A 21,247-nucleotide genomic window follows, 5' to 3' on the forward strand; every position below is an offset into this window, starting at 1 on the left:
TTTTTTCTACTTTAATTGTTTTCAGTTTTATTTTCAGTGTTTTTGCAACATTTTTGTTCTATTTGCTGTTCTTTTCTTACATTGCAGTGCATTTGACCTCTCAGAGCCACCGTAGAAACTCCTAGAAATACACATCCAACAGGATCGGTCACCTCTTATATGCAGTCTTGTAACTGTGCTCTCTTTATAAATGCAGACAGTGCAACGTGGTCCAATACATTAGTACATCTGACCCCAGATCTCCCTGAAGGGTGTTGGAGCGATGGAGTTTCTTAAATGCTGAATATTGTAATACACAAACTATGTGCCAGACACCCTCTTATCTGTGGATGTATTTAAATGTCAGAAGTTATACTTCCACAGAACCTTTCTGGCTTTAGCTCGACAAAGTTTGGTGCAGTTTTGCTGCCACCAATTATAATCATCCATCTTGAGGGCTCTTCTCACCTCTCTTCTCTTTTTGGTGTGAAACCACCTATGAACCTCTCTGTGTCTGACGTTTTTTTTCTTTTCTGCTTGTCTGTCTTTTGCTCCTCTCTCCTCTTTCAGTCTCGTTCATCCACTCTTCTTCTTTACTTTCCCACCTCCCACCTCCACTCGTCTCAGCTCTACCCCCTTCCTTGTTCTCTTTCTGAAATCCTCATTTGCTCTGCCTCTGTTCACTTTGTGGTCAGCTCCTGTCATTTGTAAGTCTTCTGTCCCCCCTACTTCAAGATTTTCACTCACTTCCTTTTAAACCTGGACTGTCTTTGCTAATAGCACCATTGTGGATTAACTGAAAGCTTATAAATGAAAACAATTTATTAAAGGCCATTAAACAATGACAACAGTATGCAATGTTTTTTTTAAATTTATTTATTTTTTGGACTTCGTTGCAGCGATGGTTAGAGATGGAGACACAGCAGGGGGCGCTGCTGGAGTTGCAGGCCTGGCTCGGAGCAGCTGAGTGTCAGTTGGAGGAGTACTGCAACAAAATCAACAAAAACTCCTGCACCAACAATGATCTCGCCCAGTTCCTGAAATACTTCAAGGTAGAATGGATGGTGGTGGTTGTGGTCTTACATGTTTGTATTAATTATGCTGTTTCAGTGGGATAGTGGAGTATTATTAGCACTGATCTGATCTGATCAAGAGACGTTTGTTGGTTTACTTGTGTATTTATTCATGGCATATTTCTCAGGAGTCTCAGACAGAGATGTGTGCACATCAGATTACAGTGGACTACGTGAACCAGCCATTACAGTCAAATAGTACTGAGAAGGACCACAGGTTGCGCTACGAACAAAACCAGTATGCAGATGAACAGGGTCGCCTCAACCATCAGTGGCTCAGCTTGCAGGAAAAAATCAACTCTAAGGTAAGTTTGAAAGGTCCTGCCTATAAACCTTCCTACATCACACACTGTTGATCATTAGAGGAGATGTTTGTAATTTGTTGACAACGTGTGCGGTGTTCAGATTCAGGAGGTTGAACAGGAGTTGAGGAACAGAGTAGAGTGGGATTCCCGACTGCAGCGGATCAACAGCTGGATCGCGGTTCAAAACCTCTGGATGGACTCGGCTCAGACACCCAGCAGCCAGACGGAGCTACAGAGGAGCATCAGCGTCTGCCAGGTCTGTGTTCTAACATCTGCGTGAACAGTCAGCGTGTCTGTCATCATTTCAACATTTCAGATTTGATGTTTCAGCCGTGATGAGCAATTTTCACGTCAAGTCATTTGCAAAGAAATACTCAGAGATACACGTCCACACAAGGGAAGTAAATCAACACAGGTTTTAAATTCTGCTTTTATCTCAGGATCTTGAGGAGAAGATTATGCAGAAGTCTGCAGCTCTTCAGGAGCTGATAGACAAAGTTTGTGGCAGACAAGAAAACAGGAGCTGCAATTTTATCTGTCAAATCGATAAATCCATCGAGACCTGCGCAGCTCTCACACAGAGGGTAAGTAACACAAGGACAGTTCAGAGGATAAATGCCTCTGACTTAAAAGTTTTAGGTCAGGTATTTGTCTGCTCCTGGGTGTCTTTAGATTATCTTATCTTTTACAGAACGACTCAGTAAAACAGAGGCTAACTCAGGCTCAGCTGTTATGGAGCAACATGGAGGAGAAGCTGAGTCACATGGTGCTGAAAACAGTGAGAGCATCTCAGACTCTGAAGTATTACAGCGGCCCCCGGCTCTCCCTGCAGGCACTCACAGATCTCCATGAAAAGCTGCAGGTATTTTACCCATACTAGCTCGATCACTTGTAGATGTTTAAACTCACCACTTTTTCTGGATTCTTTGTCTGCAGTAGATATGTTTAATAAAGAGAATTTGGTCACTGGAACTGTGAGCTTCTGGACACTCAAAACATATTGCTTATTAAGACAGTGGTTAGCACTGGGTCCTGGATTCTAATCCAACATCCACCAGTGTGGAGTTTGCATGTTCTCCCTGTGTTTGCGTGGTTTCTCTCTGGGTACTCTAGCTTCCTCCCACAGTCCAAAGACATGCAACTAGTGGGGTTGGGTTAACTAGTGACTAGTTCCAAATTGCCCATAGGTGCTGTGTTGGCCCTGTAAGACACTGGCAACCTGTCCAGAGTATACCCTGGTTCTTGCCCCATGGCAGCTGGGATAAGCTCCTATGACCCTGAGTTGGATATGTTTGGATTTTGTTTTTGGCTGATGGCTGTTTTGTTGTATTGGATGCAGCTTCTTCAACAGGAGACAGAAGCCTCAGAGGTAGAGTGGGACAAACTTGGTCAGAACATCCTCTCTCTCAGAGATACCATCAGTCCTGCTGCTGCTGCCATCATCAGCAAATGTCTGGACAGGCAGAGAGACAGGTGAGACAAACACGCATGCACATACACCTGCACACAGGCACATCCACATGTGGAAACTCTGTGGAAAAATATGATCTTTTGTTGTTGTTTTTTGGTTTGTTTTGTTTTGTTTTTTCCAGTTGGACTATAGTGACTGGAGCTCTGGGCCAGCAGCTCCAGAGATGTCAGAAGGTCCTGACTGTGTGGCAGGTTTATGATAAGTGTGCTGGGTCTCTGGCAGAGCGACTGCAGGCACTACAGAGTGATGCCACATCTGTGCTGAGCAGCACACCTGGACAGGACAACACAGTGAAGCTGTTCACTGTCAAGATAGAAAATGTTCAGGTGAGATAATCAATTAAAAGAATGTCTTATTTCATATCAGGGTCCAGCAGTTTGTAACAGGCATTTAAAAATTCACCATCTGACACCAAACATAATAAAAATAATAATAATAATAGAAACTCTCCAATCATTTGCCGCCCCCTTTGCTTCAGAGTTTCTTGCAGAGGACAGACACCTTGCAGTCTGACCTGGAGGTGGTGCTGAAAGCCTCCAAGGACTTGATTAGCCACCTGGAACCTTCAGCCGCCAGTCTGGTCCAATCAGAGTGCCGCTTGTTGCCACGTGGTGTCCTGCAGCTCAGACAGCAGCTGTCTAGGAACCTGGGTCACCTGCAGGTAAAACCTCATGAATGAAAGAGTCTGTGGGATTTGGTGAAGTCAGACTGGATTTATTGCTTATTATTCATTTTCACTTAAAAACTGCTTACACTGAACCGATCACATATCAAGTACAAACTTTTGTTTAAGGTTAAACCAGTGAGCCTGGTTATTTGGGTAAACCTGCAGGAATCTTTGAATGAAAACACTGCCAATCTGTCAACGTGCACAAACCTAAACTTTTTAAAGTATTTTACTACAAACCGTTGCTTGTTTTGTTGCTGCCACTGCTATTCCTCACCTGACACCTGACTCCAGAAAGCGTCACAGTGACCTATAAATTAAGACACATATGGCCATGTGCCATGTTTGTGTGTAGGAGGAGCTTAAGCAGGTGCAGGAGTTTGAAAATGAGATGGAGTCACTGGAGAGGAATCTGGAGGTCTGGCAGCAGCGCCTGGAGGATCCAGCTCTGAAGGCAGACCAGGTGAGACAGCGTGAAGATTTTATGAATGACTGCTGTGCTGCGTGTTTAGCTCTCTGTTGTTTTCCCCAAAGTAAACTGTTCATTAAGAGACTTTTATGCTACAATAGAAATGTGTGTTTTCTTAAAGAGAGTCCAGCTTCATTTTCTTGAGTCTTGTATGTAGTGAAAAATTATTTATTTAAAAGCTGTAAAAAGAAAATGAGCTCGTACAGTCCAGTTGAGCTGTAGGTGCATTTACAGTGCTGAACAACTATGTAGTGCTGAAAACGTTTGGGTGACATTGTTTACACAAAGAGAAGATTTTGACAGCTGTAACTCTTAAATGTTAAGACTTAAGCAGAAATATGAGTGTCAAATATTTAGTAGTGTAAGGGTGTAAAAGTATGCTTTGTCTCTGCCTGACTTTATACCTCTGAATGGAAAGTTAATGTACAGGAGCAGATGTTATACAACAGTGAGAGAATATGAAGAAGCAGGAAGCCGCCCTGTGGCGATAAATAAATGAGGACAGAGGAACACAGAGCATGACTGCAGCGTGTAATCTTAGACCGTCCTGAGCTGTGATGCCGTGCGTGAGGTAGTCCAGACTGTTGTGATCCCTCCTGAGTCTCTGACGCCACCATATGTTTCCAGTCTGGCCTCATGGAGCTGAGCGGCCTGTCTGCTGACCTCGATGTGCTCAACGAGCGGAGCTGCAGTCTGACGCTAGAGGACGCTGCGGCACACCGCCTGCAATTCCTCAACCGCCGCTGGGCCGATGCCTCCGCCAGAGCTGAAGAGGCCTGCAGGTCAGTGAGGAAACACGAGGAGTAGGGAACTAATACCTGAGCAGCCATCACAGTTTTCCTGTCTTCCAGTTAATTTCCCCTGTTTTAAGTAAATAAAAAACAAAAAGATATTTAGTTCGCAGTTTTAAAAAAGAGAGAAAACAATCAAACGTAATTGTGTAAAAGGCAGTGAATGAACCGAACACAAATGAGGGTTGATCACTAAATGGATACATTTGTTTGGCAGCCTTGCCTCAAAGGGCATTTCACAGAACGTTTGCAGACAACTGTTTTTATAAATCCGCTCAAATCTTTTTTGACGTTAAAAAACGTTAAAAATATACTTTTCATAAAGTAACATGTTGCAGAACATTTTTCACCTGCTGTTCTGTTTTGTGTACAGTGAGCTGCAGACGGAAGTGCTGAGGCAGCAGAGATTTGAGCAGAAGTGTGAAAGCTGGATGTCGTTCCTGCAGAGGATGGAGGACAGCCTGGCTGTAGACGTAGCGGGATCGTACGACGGCCTCAGACAGCAGCTCTGTACTCACAAGGTATCAAACCTGAATTGCAGTCTTACTGACGCATCTAAGCTTGAACTACACACTTCTAATCATCCATATGTCTCTGTGATTCAGCGCTTTCAGGCTGAGCTCTCCATTGGTCACCAGATCCTTCACTCAGTCATCACTGATGCTCTTCATCTGCTGCAGAAAGGAGAGGTGGAGGGCAGGTGAGAAGATCAAACAGCATCCCTCTGCCCATCTGAGTCCAGGATGTGTGAAATATGTTGACACCTTTGAAATGAACTGACATGAAATTTAATAGAGTTATATTGATGAAGATGAAATCCTAAAAGCTTTGGTGATCACCTGACTGTTCACTGACCGTTCACTAGCATCACCACCAGGTTCCATGCTTCGTATAGGTTTCTGTTCTAATTAAAAAAATCTAGCTTGATTGGTACAAATGGCCTCAGAAAACAATGAATCATTCTGTTTGTTTAGACAGTCAGTGTTTCATTTTGAAATTTAAGTACAACTTAATATTTTGATGGATCCAGGAGCGACTTCATCCTAAAGCTGGCCCAGCTCAGAGAGCAGTGGCAGGGAGCAGTACAGCGGGCTGACCAGCGACGGTCTTTGGTGGAGGGGTTGGTGAAGCACTGGCACCTGTACAGCCGCAGCCTGAGAAAGCTCCAGAGGTTCCTTGCGGACACGCAGACCCTGCTCCCCTCAGCTGGACTAACCTGCTGTAGCCTGCAGCAGCTCCGACGCTCCCTCCACGACCTGCAGGTGGGATCTGTTTTCGAATTGATTTTGAAATCACTTGAAAGGGCCATGAAACTGATTGAATTAAACACTCACTGCAAGCTGATGAATGAAATTATAAGAATATCAATCTGTTAAGAGGACTGATCTTTGTGGGAGTCTTTTACACTTGCTGAAAATCATTGTTTGTTCACGTTATCTTTGCCACTCACTCACAGACGGCTGCTTAAAGATATGAACACTGAGGGAAAATTGGTGCTGATTGCATTTACAGCAAAGGGAAAATGAAACGATTGTAAAGTTTCCAATCTTTGTTATTTTGGGCTGTCATGAAGGAAGACTGATGAGATTTGAATTGAATGTGGATGAAGATAAGACTTTGACCTATTGTAAGCTGCCCCTTTAAAAAAAAAGAAGATGGAAGCCCCACAGAGCCCCCGGCTGACTACATCCCCCAATGAATCACTGCTGAGTAGCTTCCTTCGCTTCATTTTTCCTCCACACTCCTTTCTATGTTTTATCTCCTGCACTGTCATCCTCAGCACAAAGAGCTGCTGTTCCAGAGGTATCAGAGCAGTTTCATCAACACTCTGGAGGTTGGCCGTCAGCTGTTCTCCATGGGGGACGAGGAGACCCAGACTCAGCTTCAGACAGATCTGGGGACACTGCAGGAGGAGTGGGACAGTCTCCACAGTTTGCTGTTCAAAAGACTGGAGCTCACCGAGGCTATAATCAAGGTAATCATTGTGACTATTATGTTCTGATTTAACGGGTTACTTTTAGGAACTTTTTAGCTGGTACACAGTGAGACAAGTTCAAACTCAGTCTATGCTACTAAGGACAACTTTGCAGTGTATCTGTGCTTGTGTGTTTGTATTTTCTGTATTTTGACTTAAATTTATCTTGAACTCTTCTTCTTATTCATGTGACTTCTTAAATGCAAACACAGTAAAGTCAATATATTTGTATCCTGGCCTGTTTGTCAAATAAAAACACAGAGTATTGTTAAAATACTGAAAGTACTGAACAAAGATTTAAATATGTCATATTTGACCTCTGACCTCGCCTTCAAAACGGTAGATTGGTTTGAAGGTCAAAGCGATAATAATCATATATAGAGCTATTTCTTAAAATTATGTTTCTTACTGCCATTCTGTATATATACATATATATAGGCATATAGATAATGATGTATAGCGACACTAAATATTACTAAAATTACTTTATTATAATAATAACATTAAAGTAACAGGTTATAACTGTTTACATACATAAAAAATTGAATACCTGTACAATGTTCCTGAAGATGTTTTTAATATTTTAAAAACAAAATAAAATTGTGATCAAAAACTTTTTTCACTTGATATAGATTACTAAAAATGTTAATGAATTTACTAGACAATGAAATGACTGCTATGCATGCACTGTATTCACATCAATAAAAAATAAGTGAACTCAAAATTACGTCGAGGATATTAAAATGGGTTTCAACAGGGCAAATAGCGAAAGCCTGAACTTTGCCCTTGTTTTTGTTGCACTAAAACCATCTTAAAGTAAGTTTAAAACAAAGGAAATGCACACAAAACACAACACTTTTCCAATAAAAGTAAATACTGCCCAGAGAGTGATCCACTTCTTGTTTTTTACTGTTAGTGTCAGCTCCAGTAAAATGTCCCGTTTGAGATTTTTAGACTAAACGGTTCCTTTATTTTGGACGGTAATTAATCGGTAAAAAAAACGTATTGATGCTTTGTTTTGAATGGGCTCCAGTTTAAAACAGCAGTAAACAGTTTTCAGCCGTGCATATTGTGTCTTTGTCTTTTCATGTTATCATGTCTGAGTATTTGGCTTTTAAATTGTTATCACCACAGTAGATGAGTGTTTTGTGCTACCCTTACCCTCCAGTCAATGGATGGTCAGATTACACCGGATGTACAGAATCAATGAAATTTAAGGCCGTGTCAGGGAGTGAGAGTGAAGCCCCTGAGGAAGTTACATCAGCCTCAGCCTCGGTGTGGACTGAAAACATCGCTCTTAGATTTAGCCCTTAGTTGTTTTTACAGCACATGCTGTATAGTAGTTCAGCCGCTTTGTAAATCTGCTACTTTCTCAGTGTCTCATTTCCTTTGCCTTGTATCATCAGTGGGTAAATATGACGTGGAAGTCTATAAGATGAGTTGAGTTTTTGTTTATTGAGCCTGGACAAAGACACATAGATCCTCTACTTGTCTCCCATAGCGTCTGACACATTCTCATGGCCTGAGAGCAGGCAAGTTAATCCAATCTGTCGTGATTAATGACTGCAAGCATGTTTAGGAAGTAAAAGACAAAGAAGTGTGATGGGTTGTTGTTCAATCAGCTTTGTAAGATCCTATCACATTGATCTGCTTGATTAACCTATTTTAAAAAATACATTTTGATTGTGTTAGAACTGGGAGCGCTGCGAGGCTGGGCTAACAGATAGCATGCTGCAGCTTAAAGACATGAAGACCCGGCTGAACCAGACCATGCCAGAGTGTGATGACGACCTGGAGAGTGCAAAGCTCTACAAGGTACATCTCCAAATAACTAATCACAAAAGCACAGGAGGTGCATTTCTTGCTTCACTTTTTTAGCGGAAACTCCAGCAGTAAAATAATTTCGGCCTAATAATGAACTCTGAGCTGGGCGTGCTTTTGTTTAACTGCTGAGACTGAACCACAGTATAGTCCTGTTAAAAAGGAATATCGTTCAACGGAGACATACATTTATTTGTGTTCCTATTAACAAGAACTAGGATTTTTTTTAAAAACTAAACAAGGGGGTGAGTTTTGATTGTCAGCTTATTGCAATTAGTACAGACAGTTAATTATATAATTTATAAAATAAGTGACAGCCAGGCCGCTCTGACAGTAAGGACATCTTATCAGATAAAAGGTTCTTCATTTGGAGAAACACATATATTTGTTCTGTTTGTTATATCTGTTTTGTTTTTTCAAAGGTCTATCTTGTCCTTACTAAGAAATGAATATATGTGATTCTCAATGTGTCAGATTATTCTTTCATGCATTGTCTTTTCTCTTCAGCAGTTTTTTTGTTGTTGTTTTGTTTTGTTTTTTTATGCATGTACTCCAAGTTCATACTCACATTCTGCATGTTCGTGTTAGCAGCCTGTAGGTGGTGAAGGGCTAATAAATATCTGTTTAAAATACTGACATGTAAACATCAGAATGTGGATCTACAACAAGTTCTCAGATTGTTTGGACCCAGGAGACCAAAGTCAAGTTTGAAATAGTTTTGCCTCAAAGCTCATCCCCTCTGACCCACCAAAGCCTTTATCCCCAACCCCTACCTTCCCCCTGCAGAGTCACCCCTCCCCCAGCCCAGCTTGCAGCCTGTGGCCTTTAATCCTCTCTCGCTGGGCGGGGAGAAATAGAGAGAAAAGGGTGATAGAGATAGAGGGAGAAAGAAAAAGGGGCTGGAGGTCCAGAGCGAGAGGACAGTAGGGACTAGCTGTGAGAGAGTGAGTGCAGAGGGCGAGGAGGGGGGAGTCCCTGACAGTTTGTTGTGGTGATCGCTGTGTTATGGTATGCAGAAGAACAAGATCTCCCTGGAGGACTGGGCTGAGAGCCTGACGGAGCTGAGCAGCATGAAGACGGATCTGTCCCAGTACATCATTGCAGACGATGTCCTGCTGCTGCAGGAGCAGGTGGAGCACCTGCACTGCCAGTGGGAGGAACTCTGCTTCAAGGTTAGTGTGCGCAGGCTCAAACATGACTCCTGTCTGACTCTGGAATCAGAGCAGACTTATCCTTAAAAATTCTCATGATTGTTCTATTCCTGGTGCATTTGCCTTGCTAAAGCTGCTTCACCAGTATCCTGAATCATTTTTTTTATATTGCTGTTTCCCCCGTTTGATTCTTACTTTCTAAAACTCAAACAGTCAAATCTCTTCGGGAATTTTTTTTTAAAGCATTGCTGATACAGAGATTGATATGAAGCATAATGAGACCAGAAACACTCATCAGAACTGTTTGGATTTAGGCCCGCAGTCTAAAAAACTGTCATGGTTTAAAGGGACAAAGTATCTTCAAACCATTGCAGGATGAAGTTGCAGGGTGAGGAATAGTCTGTCAAGAAGCTCAAGGGTTAAATACAGCAACTAAATTTTCTTTATTTGGTCAAAAGTTGTTTTATTTGTTTGTTTTTTGGGGGGGTTTCTTTTTGAAAGAGCACCTAAAAGTTATCTGACTTGATTAGCAGCAGCTCTCACATCTGCAGTACATTGTATGTGCTGTGATATGGTTTAATCAGCATTCTGAGTTCACCACATTCATTTATTGTTTCTGTTGAAAGTCTGAGCCATTAGACAGGAGTTAAGTTAGTAAATCTCAGTAATACTTTAAGGGGCAACTAAAAGGACCAACACGTCTGGGAGGCGGGGCTGTGAAGGGAGCATTGTGATAACGGGGAACAGATGGTGACGACAGAGAAATGTTGCAAAGAGCTAAGAGGTTTCAGGAAGAAGAGCTTTTGCATTAAAATGAATTTGGGGGAGGGGGAGGTGATCGCAAGGATGGGCACTTCTGACTGTGTGGAGGCTTCTTCATTCACGAATGTTTATTAAAAGTGAAACATTTTACCTGAGACACATTTACAGGTAAAGTGTGAAAATTGCCTAAAGATTGCCTAAAATACTCTCAGTAACATTTCCCTATCAGCTTTGTCAGTGTGTTTTTAAACAGGCCTTGTAAGTATGTTTAGAATGAATGAATGATTTTCTCCAAATACAAAACGAAGTGTTCATGCCCACGGCGTGAAAAAAAAGGGAGCTTTATCCTCCAAGTGAGTCTGAGTAATCTATTACAGAGCAGTTAGCCTGTTTTGGCTTGGCACACATCTGTGACAGAAAAGTATAAACATTTAACACCAAAGAAACATCTAGGATGAAAGCTGGCAAAGTCAAGCATCCTATATCATCTCCCATGTTTAGATAAGGCTGTGCATGTGTTTCTCAGGTGTGCATATTAGCTTAATATGTTGATGCTTAATGATAATCTGGAGGATACCCAGACTTTATAGGATGTCACCATTTGTGCCTGATTATTATTGTTTTTAAAGGTCTGAGTGTAAATCATTTGGAAAAAAATCACGATGAAGTCACCAGCACCAGGGTCCGCCTGAGTTAAATTCTATATTCATTCCAAGCTAAAGTGAACAACAACCCAATCAGCACAAATCAGCTTACAATGCATCTGCACCCATAATGATAAGATAGATTAGACAGCTACAGTACCACTAAGCATCTTACAGTGATGATACTTATTTAATTTCTGTCCCCCAATCCGCTTTGTGTCTCAGGTGTCCCTGCGTAAACAGGAGATCGCAGACCGCCTGAACGCCTGGATCATCTTCAATGAGAAGAACAAGGAGCTGTGTGAGTGGTTGACGCAAATGGAGAACAAGGTGGCGCACAACTCTGATCTCAACATCGAGGAAATGGTCGAGAAACTCAAGAAGGTAAGCGTTCTAACTAGGATGTATATTGGTAACGATATAGTTATAGTGACAGGAAGACCGATTTAAGTAGTGAAATACATAAGACCACCAAACAGTTTCTGAGCACAGCTGCAAGGGTCGCTGCTGAGTACTCCCACAACTTAAACTGTTGTCTGCAAGAGAATTAATTAAAACTTTACATTGTTAAATAAGATTTCTTACTGCCATCGTCTCAAGCTTCACTTGCTGTTAGTGAAGCAGAGTGCTGTAGTTGGTTTTTTGAACACTTCATGCTTAATCACAGTAGCCAAAGCAACAGCAATCAGGCAGTCTAACTGGCACTGTCTAATACCAGATACTTTCTGTTGTTTCACTGCTGTGCTGATGAGATCATCAGTAAGGTTTTCAAGCCATTCAAGCCCACAAAAGTACTTCTAGTAGTAGGATAACAGTCATAGAATCACTCTTTACCCCTCACAGCTGTAAAACAAAGGAATGCACTCATATATTAATGTGTGTGATTTTTTAATCAGCGTTAAAAGTTTCCTTTTGCATTTCATTTGTGGCACCACTGCCGTCTGTGCTGCTTTGTATCAGGATGTGTCACGTTGTGTGGTGCACTGTCTGGGCTTTTCAAAAAGCTGTGAATTCCCTCCTGATTGTTAAAGAGACGACAGCTGTTTCTGGCCCAGCAGGGCCACGCGGGTGTGTTTTGTGTTGATCTCACGGCCTCTTTTATTTGGTGCTATGGGAGTGACGGTGATGGAGGGTGAAGGGGGGGGGGGAGTAGAGGTTAGTAAAGGTGAATGCTGAAACTCAGTTATTGCCGTCGTGAGGGTTTCAAACCTTTACAGCTCCTCTGGCATTAAAATTGAGCGTTTGGCCCTGAGATACAGACTCCTGGCACGCAAATTCAAACTAAATTCAAAGCTTTTAAGACTTAAAGAATGCTGGTGCACCAGAAATTTACATGCTCACGTGTAGTACATCATTCTGTCTTTTTACTTGGATTTCTCAATCAGGACTGTATGGAGGAGATCAACCTGTTCAGTGAGAATAAAACCCACCTAAAGCAGCTTGGAGAGCAGCTCATCACAGCCAGCAACAAGACAAAGGAAACAGAGATCAATGACAAGCTGAAGGACGTCAACGACCGCTGGCAACATCTGTTTGATCACATAGAGGCCAGGTAGGAAGCAAGAAGGCATAAAAATGTGTTAAGAAATGTTGCTAGAGATGTTGGAGATTAATTTTATATGAATGAATTTGTGAGTTTATACGTTTTATTGTTGAGTAGGGGTGCTGGTGTTGTAGTGCTTGGTTATATAACCAAGTTCGACTCCCAGTCCAACACTTTGTTTAAACTTATATTGACAACTTTGACGCAAGTGCCTAACAGTTTATGCTAAAGGTTTTTTTACATCACTCTTTGAACGTCTTTCAAACATTCAGCCGTTAGCAGTGGGGTTGCCTGCTTATTAAGAGTAGCACAAAAACTGCATATAAAAAATTTACCTAGCCACTGTGATGTCATATTTTGGCCTCGGTGTTAGCGTTCTGGCTGCAGTCATGTTCTTTTTTTTTTTTTTTAAGCCAAATGCAGCTGTAATTGGAGTTACTACTTATCAGAGAATACTAGCAAGTTTGGTTAGAAAGCTTTATATAGAAAGCGTAGCAACGCTTAGCCATACACCACATTTTGTTACAAAACTGAAGCAAAAACTTGTTGGATGTCATCTACCAACAGCGGGTTATAATATTTGTCAGCTTGTTTTATCAAAATGTTCCAAAAGGTAACAGCACAAACATGGTGGAGAAAGAGGGAATGATGGAGACCAAAAACATTTTTCCAACTAGGCCGTAAACATCCTTTTTAATGTTGTAAAGTTAACATGGGAGTGTCTCAATTTCTGGAACTAGCCTCAAGTTGCCATTTGATGAACTGCACAGTATTTCCACATTGGCTTCATTTTGTTTGGCATAATAGCAATCCCTCCACACAGCTTAGTGTGACAGTCCCATCAATCTAATAATGCTGAAAGTCTGATAAAGTATTGCTGGGCTTGACAAGCTAACAGTGGGATATCCTGAAGGAACAATAAAACCTTTAGATTGCACTTTTTATATTATTTTTACTCTTGCCTTCTGATATTCTGACATGATGCCATCACTCTTTTCTCTTATGGGAAATCTTACTGGATGTCTTTATGACTGTGTGCAGTATGACTGTTGATCCAAAGCTACAAGAGCAGCCCTGAAATGTGACTTGATTTGGAGAGAGAATGCAGTTATTTTCGTTCACATTATGAAGACATGCAGTTAGTGGGGTTAGGCTAATGATCCCAAATTCCCTTCAACCATCAGGTGTGAATGTTTGTCTGTCTCTCTGTGTTAGCCATGTGACAGACTGGTGGCCTGTCTAGACTATGCTCCACCTCTTATTCTATGGTGACCCTGAACTGGATAAGTAAAAGAAAATGAATGGATGTATTAAATATTGGCTTCTGAAGTGGTTTGTATTTAGATTATCGCTACTTAACAAGTGGTTTTCACAGCTTAAGAATACAACCTGCTGATTATTCCTTTAGTCATCATGCTTCTTTGAATCCTGACCCTTTAGTGTTTACTGCTGCAGTTCAGCACGTGCAGCTTTATCTGTGCACTGTTGGACTGGGCACAGCACAGCTGTTATTCTACTGTGGCTGCAGATTAAAGTTGGTGAAGCAGAGGATAGACTCATATTATTATTAATCTATGAATTCAAATTGCATTCCAACACAGAGAAGATTGATAGCTGCATGCAGGGAGGTGCTGAAATGTTTCCACAGTTCCAGACAGAAAAGTTGACAATCAAACTTTAAAAGTGAAAAAGTAGCTGGATAAAGACAGAAGAGAGAGCTTGAGCTGCACTAAAGGATGAGCTGTGCCTGTCCAAGCTGAAAATGGGCAGAAGGTGGGGTACGTTCTGGGCAAGTCACCAGTATTTACCTCGTCACCTGTCACCAGTATTTACCAGTAGGGTTTTTTGTACTCATTTTTCATTATTAAAAACGAAACACATAAGCTGATGTATATATCTGAAAACTATAAATTACATCTCAGAAATTCCCAATTATTTTTATGGTATTTTGCAAGGGATGAAGCGAAATAATTAACTTTGCAGTTTTTGGATTCTGCAGAATTCAATTCAATTCAATTTTATTTATATAGCGCCAAATCACAACAAAAGTCGCCTCAAGGCGCTTCATAGATACAGAGAAAAACCCAACAATCATATGACCCCCTATGAGCAAGCACTTTGGCGACAGTGGGAAGGAAAAACTCCCTTTTAACAGGAAGAAACCTCCGGCAGAACCAGGCTCAGGGAGGGGCGGGGCCATCTGCTGCGACCGGTTGGGGTGAGAGAAGGAAGACAGGATAAAAGACATGCTGTGGAAGAGAGACAGAGGTTAATAACAGATATGATTCAATGCAGAGAGGTTTGTTAACACATAGTGAGTGAGAAAGGTGACTGGAAAGGAAAAACTCAGTGCATCATGGGAATCCCCCGGCAGCCTACGTCTATTGCAGCATAACTAAGGGAGGATTCAGGGTCACCTGGTCCAGCCCTAACTATATGCTTTAGCAAAAAGGAAAGTTTTAAGCCTAATCTTAAAAGTAGAGATAGTGTCTGTCTCCTGAATCCAAACTGGAAGCTGGTTCCACAGAAGAAGAAGAAACACAAGTCTAAAAGGTTACACACTTGGATACTCCAGTGTCAGAATGTTTTCATCTAAGAGCAACTTTTGAGTTCACTATTTAGCTGATAGCAACACGAGTCTTTATATTTATGTATGTGGTGAGCCTGGAGATAATTATGTGTTCTTTCCACTCACAAGGTTGATCTCAGAAACAAGCGGCGTGCATTAGTGGAGGGTTTTTGACCTTTCTTGTTCTCTACTAGTCACTTTCCCGTAGTCAAACGGTGCAGTAGTTATTACCAGCTATGGCCTTGCTGTACAGCAGAATGGATGCAGGTTGGTGGAGTGCACAGCAATTATCAGTACATTTGCACCAAACAACAGGAAAGCGGGTTTAAACCAATGATTGAATGCTGCTGCACATAATTACCAGTCTAGTGATGGCGAAAGAACTGATTTTTTTCATAAAATGCACCAAGCGAATCAGAGCTAACTAAACTTTTTAAACCCAGGTTGCTGTGTAGTTAACATGGTTGCACTCTTTACCTTCATCTTATTCACATTTTAATAATATGAATTTAATATAAATGCAGTGATCCTTAATTCTTCATTATCCACTTAAGAAGCTGTTGACTGAAGCTTTTTCCCCCCATTTAGTTTGAAGCACTTTCGCATAATCAAGTGGGGTAGAAAATCTCCGTGTTTCCGTTTCACAAGGGAAGCAAAATTTACATGGGGCTGATTGCTGCTTTTGTGAGTCGGAGGGTATTTAAATGAAAACCTTTCAACTTTGCCACATCTACCCAGGGCGATTTTTGAGGGGCAGTTAACAATGAGTGGCATCCTATCGATTTGTAGTGTTTATATGTGTGTGAACACGGCGCCAGGTACCAGGCTTCTCCTAGTGTGGTTTGTGTTTTAAGTAGGAAAAAGAAAAACAAACGCAATTAAGAAAGGGGAAATTTAAAGGGTACCTTCCGTGCTTGACCACCTGTGAATGGAGAGCTTTCAGGAAAGTTCAGCTTGCAAAGTGATGAATGTTAAAATTAAAGAAAAAAATTGATACATTTATTCTACAACTTGGCCTGAGAGAGACTGCACTAAATCCATCTATGTTGTTCATTTAGGGACAAGGGTCTTTATCATGACTGTCAGGCTGTTAGTACAGAGACATACCCTCTTCCACTAACAACAGAATGGAGACTAGAGTTGAGAGGGAGCATCACACACAATAGTGGATTTGCACTCACTGGTCTCCCCCCCTTAAGTAACTGACCAGCATAAGATTGCTAAGCCTGCTAATGAGCCATTAGTGAGGAAACTGTGCAGTTGTCATATTCCAACTTTTTATTTCAAGTTTTTGAAAATGTTTGTGTGACACTAGTTACAATCGTTAAAATCTGTACTGGTATCAAAGCTGGGTGAAGGTCTCAGTGCAGACCAGTTCTGGCACACCAAAACAGACAAACTGTATACTATTGTCTATCAAAATTTACTATCACTAGCACTAATGCACCCATAGTTAGGTGGAGTAGTTTAAGATTCTTGTTATTCATGTTATTATATCTGCTGCCAAAACCTTTGTAGGATTTGAGGCTGAGGACGAATTGCTGTGAACTGTAATAAGGGGGTAAACCCTTTCTATGCAGATAAATGTAGTCAGTGTCTGCTGATGAGTTAGTTCTTCTTTGTTGAGCCATCTGCTTCGCCAGAGGTTGTTTGGTTTCCCTCATTTTTAAATCATAGCAATCCTCCTGGCACTTAACAGTGTACATTACTCTGTTTGTGTCTGGGGACTTGATCCTTGGGGTGGACTAATTTTTGGTGCAGCGAAAAATGGGTCCATTTACTTACTTGGATTGAGCATGCACCAAGACATCCGAGGGACTTCTCCAGTCTCAAAATTTGCATTCACATGAAGCCAAGAAAATATGTAGCTAGAGGTTTATGAAGTGAAGGTTGCGCAAGGGGTGTCGTGTCCGGGTAAATGTGTGGGTAAATGTTAGATAGAAAGAATGTGTGAGACATTGTATAAAGTGTTTTGAATGCTCAAGTAGAACAGAAAAGTGCTATATAAGAACCAGTCCATTTACCATTTACAGCATGCACATTATACAGAGCTGAGTCAGTGGTTGGTCTCATTGGATGGTCCATTGTCAGAGTCCTGCAGGCCTCTGTCACATGTTTGGATAAGGGCTGATGAAGTTCCAAGACTAGCTGATTCAGAGTCACTGATGACTGTGGCTCTTGCCATTGTCTGCATCTCACCCCACTAAGTTACATCAGATGACTGCTGAGGTTTGACTTGCAGAGGGATTAGATGCGCTGATACTGGCCCGCTGCTCGCCTTTGTCCCCCAAAACAAACCGGGTGCTCCGTCACCCGGCCCAGCAGCTGCTGTTTGCTAATGCGAGCCTTTGTCCTGATGGGCGCTCTGCCTCAGGGGCCACCATCCGCTCGCTTTATTGTGCGAATAAGATGCATGCAAGGCAGATGTTTGTTTTCTCTTTAAAAACATTTACCCTGCTCTGTCCAGACACCTCTCCTCCTCACACCTGGTATCTGCACAGATTTACTTCGTGTACTCTCACACAGCGTTTTTGTTTCTCAGATTATAGCACAGTCAAGCCGTTCATTTCAAGTACAGCTTTCACACATTTAGTGCCATGTTGTTTAGTTTATTTGTTTCGTTTATACGGACAGAAAGGTTGTCCTTTTGTTGCCACTCGGTTCTCTTTTCATGTGGCCATAGACCTGGTTGTCATAGTGATGGTGTTATTGCAACAGGGATTGGTTATGTGTGACAGACTGTGATATGTAAGATGGAGTCATCTTGGAGTTGATTATTTTATTTATAGGCATGTAATTGCAAATAAGTGAAATGTGAGATTTGCACTTGTGTGTATCCCTTCAACTTCTTCATGCCTGTAATCAATAATCTAAAATGAAATGTTGCAGGTCTCAGTTCACTACTCACATTTTGAGTGTGACCACCTCTAAAGTTGGCCATGTTAACGTTTAAGTCTGCAGGGATTGACTCACTTTTGGAGACTTGTTTGCTTGTGCTGTTCTTTCTTTCTGTGTTTTCTCTTGTGCACCAGGTGGCTCATTTTTATATACAGCTACCAACATAGAAGTATTTGGCCAGCTTTGCATGTTCTGTCTCAAGCACACTTCAGATTTACATTTCTGTTCTCATTTTATGACCTTTTTTTGTTGTCATTCTTCCTTCTGCTCCACCTGTTGTTTTTTTCTAACCTTTATTATTCAGACCTGTAATATATTACTTGTTCTTGGTACTCTGAGCCCGAGGGTGGTTTATTTCAATATAAAGAAGGTGGCAGATGGAAGTTTACCAACCTCGGGTTTCCCGCTGGCTCTGTCTGTGTCGGCCACTATTGGCAGTCTGAGCAACAGTTTACAGCTCCACCTTTAATGAACTTTAATGTCTTTACCTTACAGACGTCTTGAATTGTTTTAGCCTAACTGTGTACTTTTCTACTTCCTCAGTCATGGTCATGCCACATTATCCTGAATCTCTGATATTCATGCATATTTATCAAACTCACCGAGAGACAGATGGCTTGAATGGTCCCTTATAAAGTTCAGTTGGTAGATTTTTAGCCACAGAATTAATCCTGGTTTAGCTGTGTCAGTACCCTCTGTGAAAACATGAAAAACAAATTAGTATTAAAATCTATGTTCTCTCAAGTAGTTCTGGATTTGAGAGCTACCCATCAAGCCTGGTTTATTTTCAATATTTTAGTCCCTTAAAGAGATTTTTTCAAACATGTGAACTCATAACTAAATATCATATCAAACATCACTCATAAGTAAATATGAAACAAGAAGAGGAAAATGATTAATTCTGTGAATTAAGAGAAATAAAATGAAACAGAAGTTTCAAGAAAGACTGCAAAGCAGAAAAAGTATCTAGAGAAAAATACATTTTAATCAAGCTTGAATATTATTAGTTTTGGAAATTAATTATTTGGGCAATTTCTACAGTTTCCAATGCTGGTTCTTTGTGAGTGTACCTGTCACTGCATCCAGCTGTTTGTAAAAGCTGGAAGAGGAGAAGAGAGGATGGTGAGAGGAGGGGACGGGCGGTCTGTGGAGAAGGCAGGGAGGGGAGGGATGGTGGGTTAGCGCTTGCTAGCAGATGAGCCACCATCATGGAGTAGTCTCCTCACCAGCCTGTAAGTACCTCTCACCCTGATCTGGAGACTTCATCACGCCCCGTCCGACCTGGCGCGTGAGGCTGGAAAAGCGGACGGGTGAAAGGGTGGGGGGGCAGATTGGGTGTTTTGTTATGATAAGGAGACGAAGGTTGAGGAGCAAAGGGGGATGGGCTGAGCTTTGTTGATGCAGGCACGTAGGCAGGCAGGCAGGCAGACACACGCCGAGTCTTTCAGAGCTAATTCAGTTTAGCTTGGGCTTGCCTCGTGCGCGTTTACATTCAAATAAAAGGTTGGACAGCAGATGTGTATTTTTGTGAGGGTATGCAGCGGCATGTTTTTGGTGGTGTTCTCCGCTCCTCTGTCTAGTGCAACATCATCACATATGGTACAGATGTGCAGCCCAGAGCTCACACCTGCACAGAGACACATAAAAACAACCAGGCATCATCAGCTAAATATGGAGCAGGGGAACCCCTGTTCTATCTCTGCTACTGGGGCAGCAACAGCATCCAACATTCCCAGTCTGTGTCTGTATGCAAAGCAGAAAACTTGGTGGGCTCAATGCAGCTTGTTGCTGCATCAGACTCATTGTTGCATCATTGAGCTGTACTGCCTCGTATGCACAGTGGGCACATTGATTAGTACATGACACACAGCTACACTTTTTATTGTAGTTCTGGACGACATTACTGCTATTTTCAATGAAATCAGTGGACATAAATCACTCTGGTGAGACAAATCTAATAGACTGTTAAGAGCAACCTAGAGAAAAGCAAACAAACAGCATCCCAGCTCGCTCTGAAGATCCACTTTAACTTCACAGGAGGTTTCTTCATGTCAATAAGGAGTTTTTTCTTCCCACTGTTGCCAAGCGCCTCCTCCTAGGGGGCCGTCTGATTGTTGGGCTTTCTGTATTACAGTGTTTATTGCTATATGGATAAAAATGAATAAATTGAATTAAGTCCCATCATAATAACTTACAAAATTTGAAGTTAGACAATTGTTGAAAAATTGTGTTAATAATTAATGTATTTTTTAACCCAATTTTTAATTGGGTTAAGAAATACATTAATAAAAAACATTACAAATGTGATTAATTAAAGAGCAAAGATCCAGATGTGAGGTATAAATCATTTAAAACATTTATTGAGATAAGCTAAGGTTATATATTCATACATCTGCACTGACCAAGAATTGCCAAAAGATTCATGAGTGGGTGTATTGTAAGGAAATCAAAAGCATTCACAAAACCCAGAATAACCCAGAACACCAATCTATCACAGAAGTGATGTGAAACGACATTCACAATGAAGTCTCATTGATCAGCTATACAATATTTTTTAGGCCACCTGATCCAAATTCATATCAAATGCAATAATCCAAATAAAGTCTTAAAGTCCTCTAAACATTGTCCCCTCAACCTTAAAGCACAATGATAACCAGCAGTTAAGAGTGAACGGAGGAAAGAAAACTTCACCTGTAGCTTTGAGAAAGAGTTTTGAACTTGAAAATTAATAACGATACTTAAAATACTATAATAGTATAATAAGCTATAACATTACTTTTATTTCACTAAAAGTTTTGGCATTCAGGTCGAAGTATAGCATAAATGGCAGAGGCTGTCATTAGGCTCTAAAGGTGTTCCAAATGTTTCTTATTTTTGTGGCACCAAAGAAATGAAAGGCAGTGCATAATATTTTCAGCAAAAGGGAATAAGAAAAACCTTACATACAGCAGATGAACGTCTGTATCCAACACGTACACAAAACTCCAAATGACTAATAATCCTTTAAGTGGTCAGTGATGTCAAACAGCTTAAGGTGGCAACAACCACAATGTCATTATGATTTCAGATTGTCTGCTTTTACTTGACAGCACAGAGAACACAGGAGTGATAAATAAACTCTGCTCTTCA

General features: G+C 41.3%; 1 protein-coding gene across 2 annotated transcripts in view; it reads left to right on the plus strand.

Moving 5' to 3' along the window:
* Positions 1-21,247, plus strand: part of syne2b (spectrin repeat containing, nuclear envelope 2b) — a 52,708-nt gene that overhangs the window by 13,947 nt on the left and 17,514 nt on the right. For both annotated transcript variants that reach the window (XM_013909713.1, XM_013909714.1), the window contains exons 16-33: positions 879-1,031; positions 1,181-1,357; positions 1,458-1,613; positions 1,798-1,941; positions 2,049-2,219; positions 2,697-2,830; positions 2,950-3,154; positions 3,307-3,489; positions 3,851-3,958; positions 4,592-4,746; positions 5,129-5,276; positions 5,361-5,455; positions 5,786-6,017; positions 6,536-6,730; positions 8,423-8,545; positions 9,568-9,723; positions 11,334-11,492; positions 12,494-12,660. In XM_013909713.1, coding sequence (XP_013765167.1) covers positions 879-1,031; positions 1,181-1,357; positions 1,458-1,613; positions 1,798-1,941; positions 2,049-2,219; positions 2,697-2,830; positions 2,950-3,154; positions 3,307-3,489; positions 3,851-3,958; positions 4,592-4,746; positions 5,129-5,276; positions 5,361-5,455; positions 5,786-6,017; positions 6,536-6,730; positions 8,423-8,545; positions 9,568-9,723; positions 11,334-11,492; positions 12,494-12,660 — 2,861 coding nt within the window. The remainder of the gene's footprint in view (positions 1-878; positions 1,032-1,180; positions 1,358-1,457; positions 1,614-1,797; positions 1,942-2,048; positions 2,220-2,696; positions 2,831-2,949; positions 3,155-3,306; positions 3,490-3,850; positions 3,959-4,591; positions 4,747-5,128; positions 5,277-5,360; positions 5,456-5,785; positions 6,018-6,535; positions 6,731-8,422; positions 8,546-9,567; positions 9,724-11,333; positions 11,493-12,493; positions 12,661-21,247) is intronic.

The sequence above is a fragment of the Pundamilia nyererei genome, unplaced genomic scaffold (genome assembly GCF_000239375.1).
Source record: "Pundamilia nyererei isolate P.nyererei 1_Seehausen unplaced genomic scaffold, PunNye1.0 scaffold00029, whole genome shotgun sequence".
NCBI lineage: Eukaryota > Metazoa > Chordata > Actinopteri > Cichliformes > Cichlidae > Pundamilia > Pundamilia nyererei.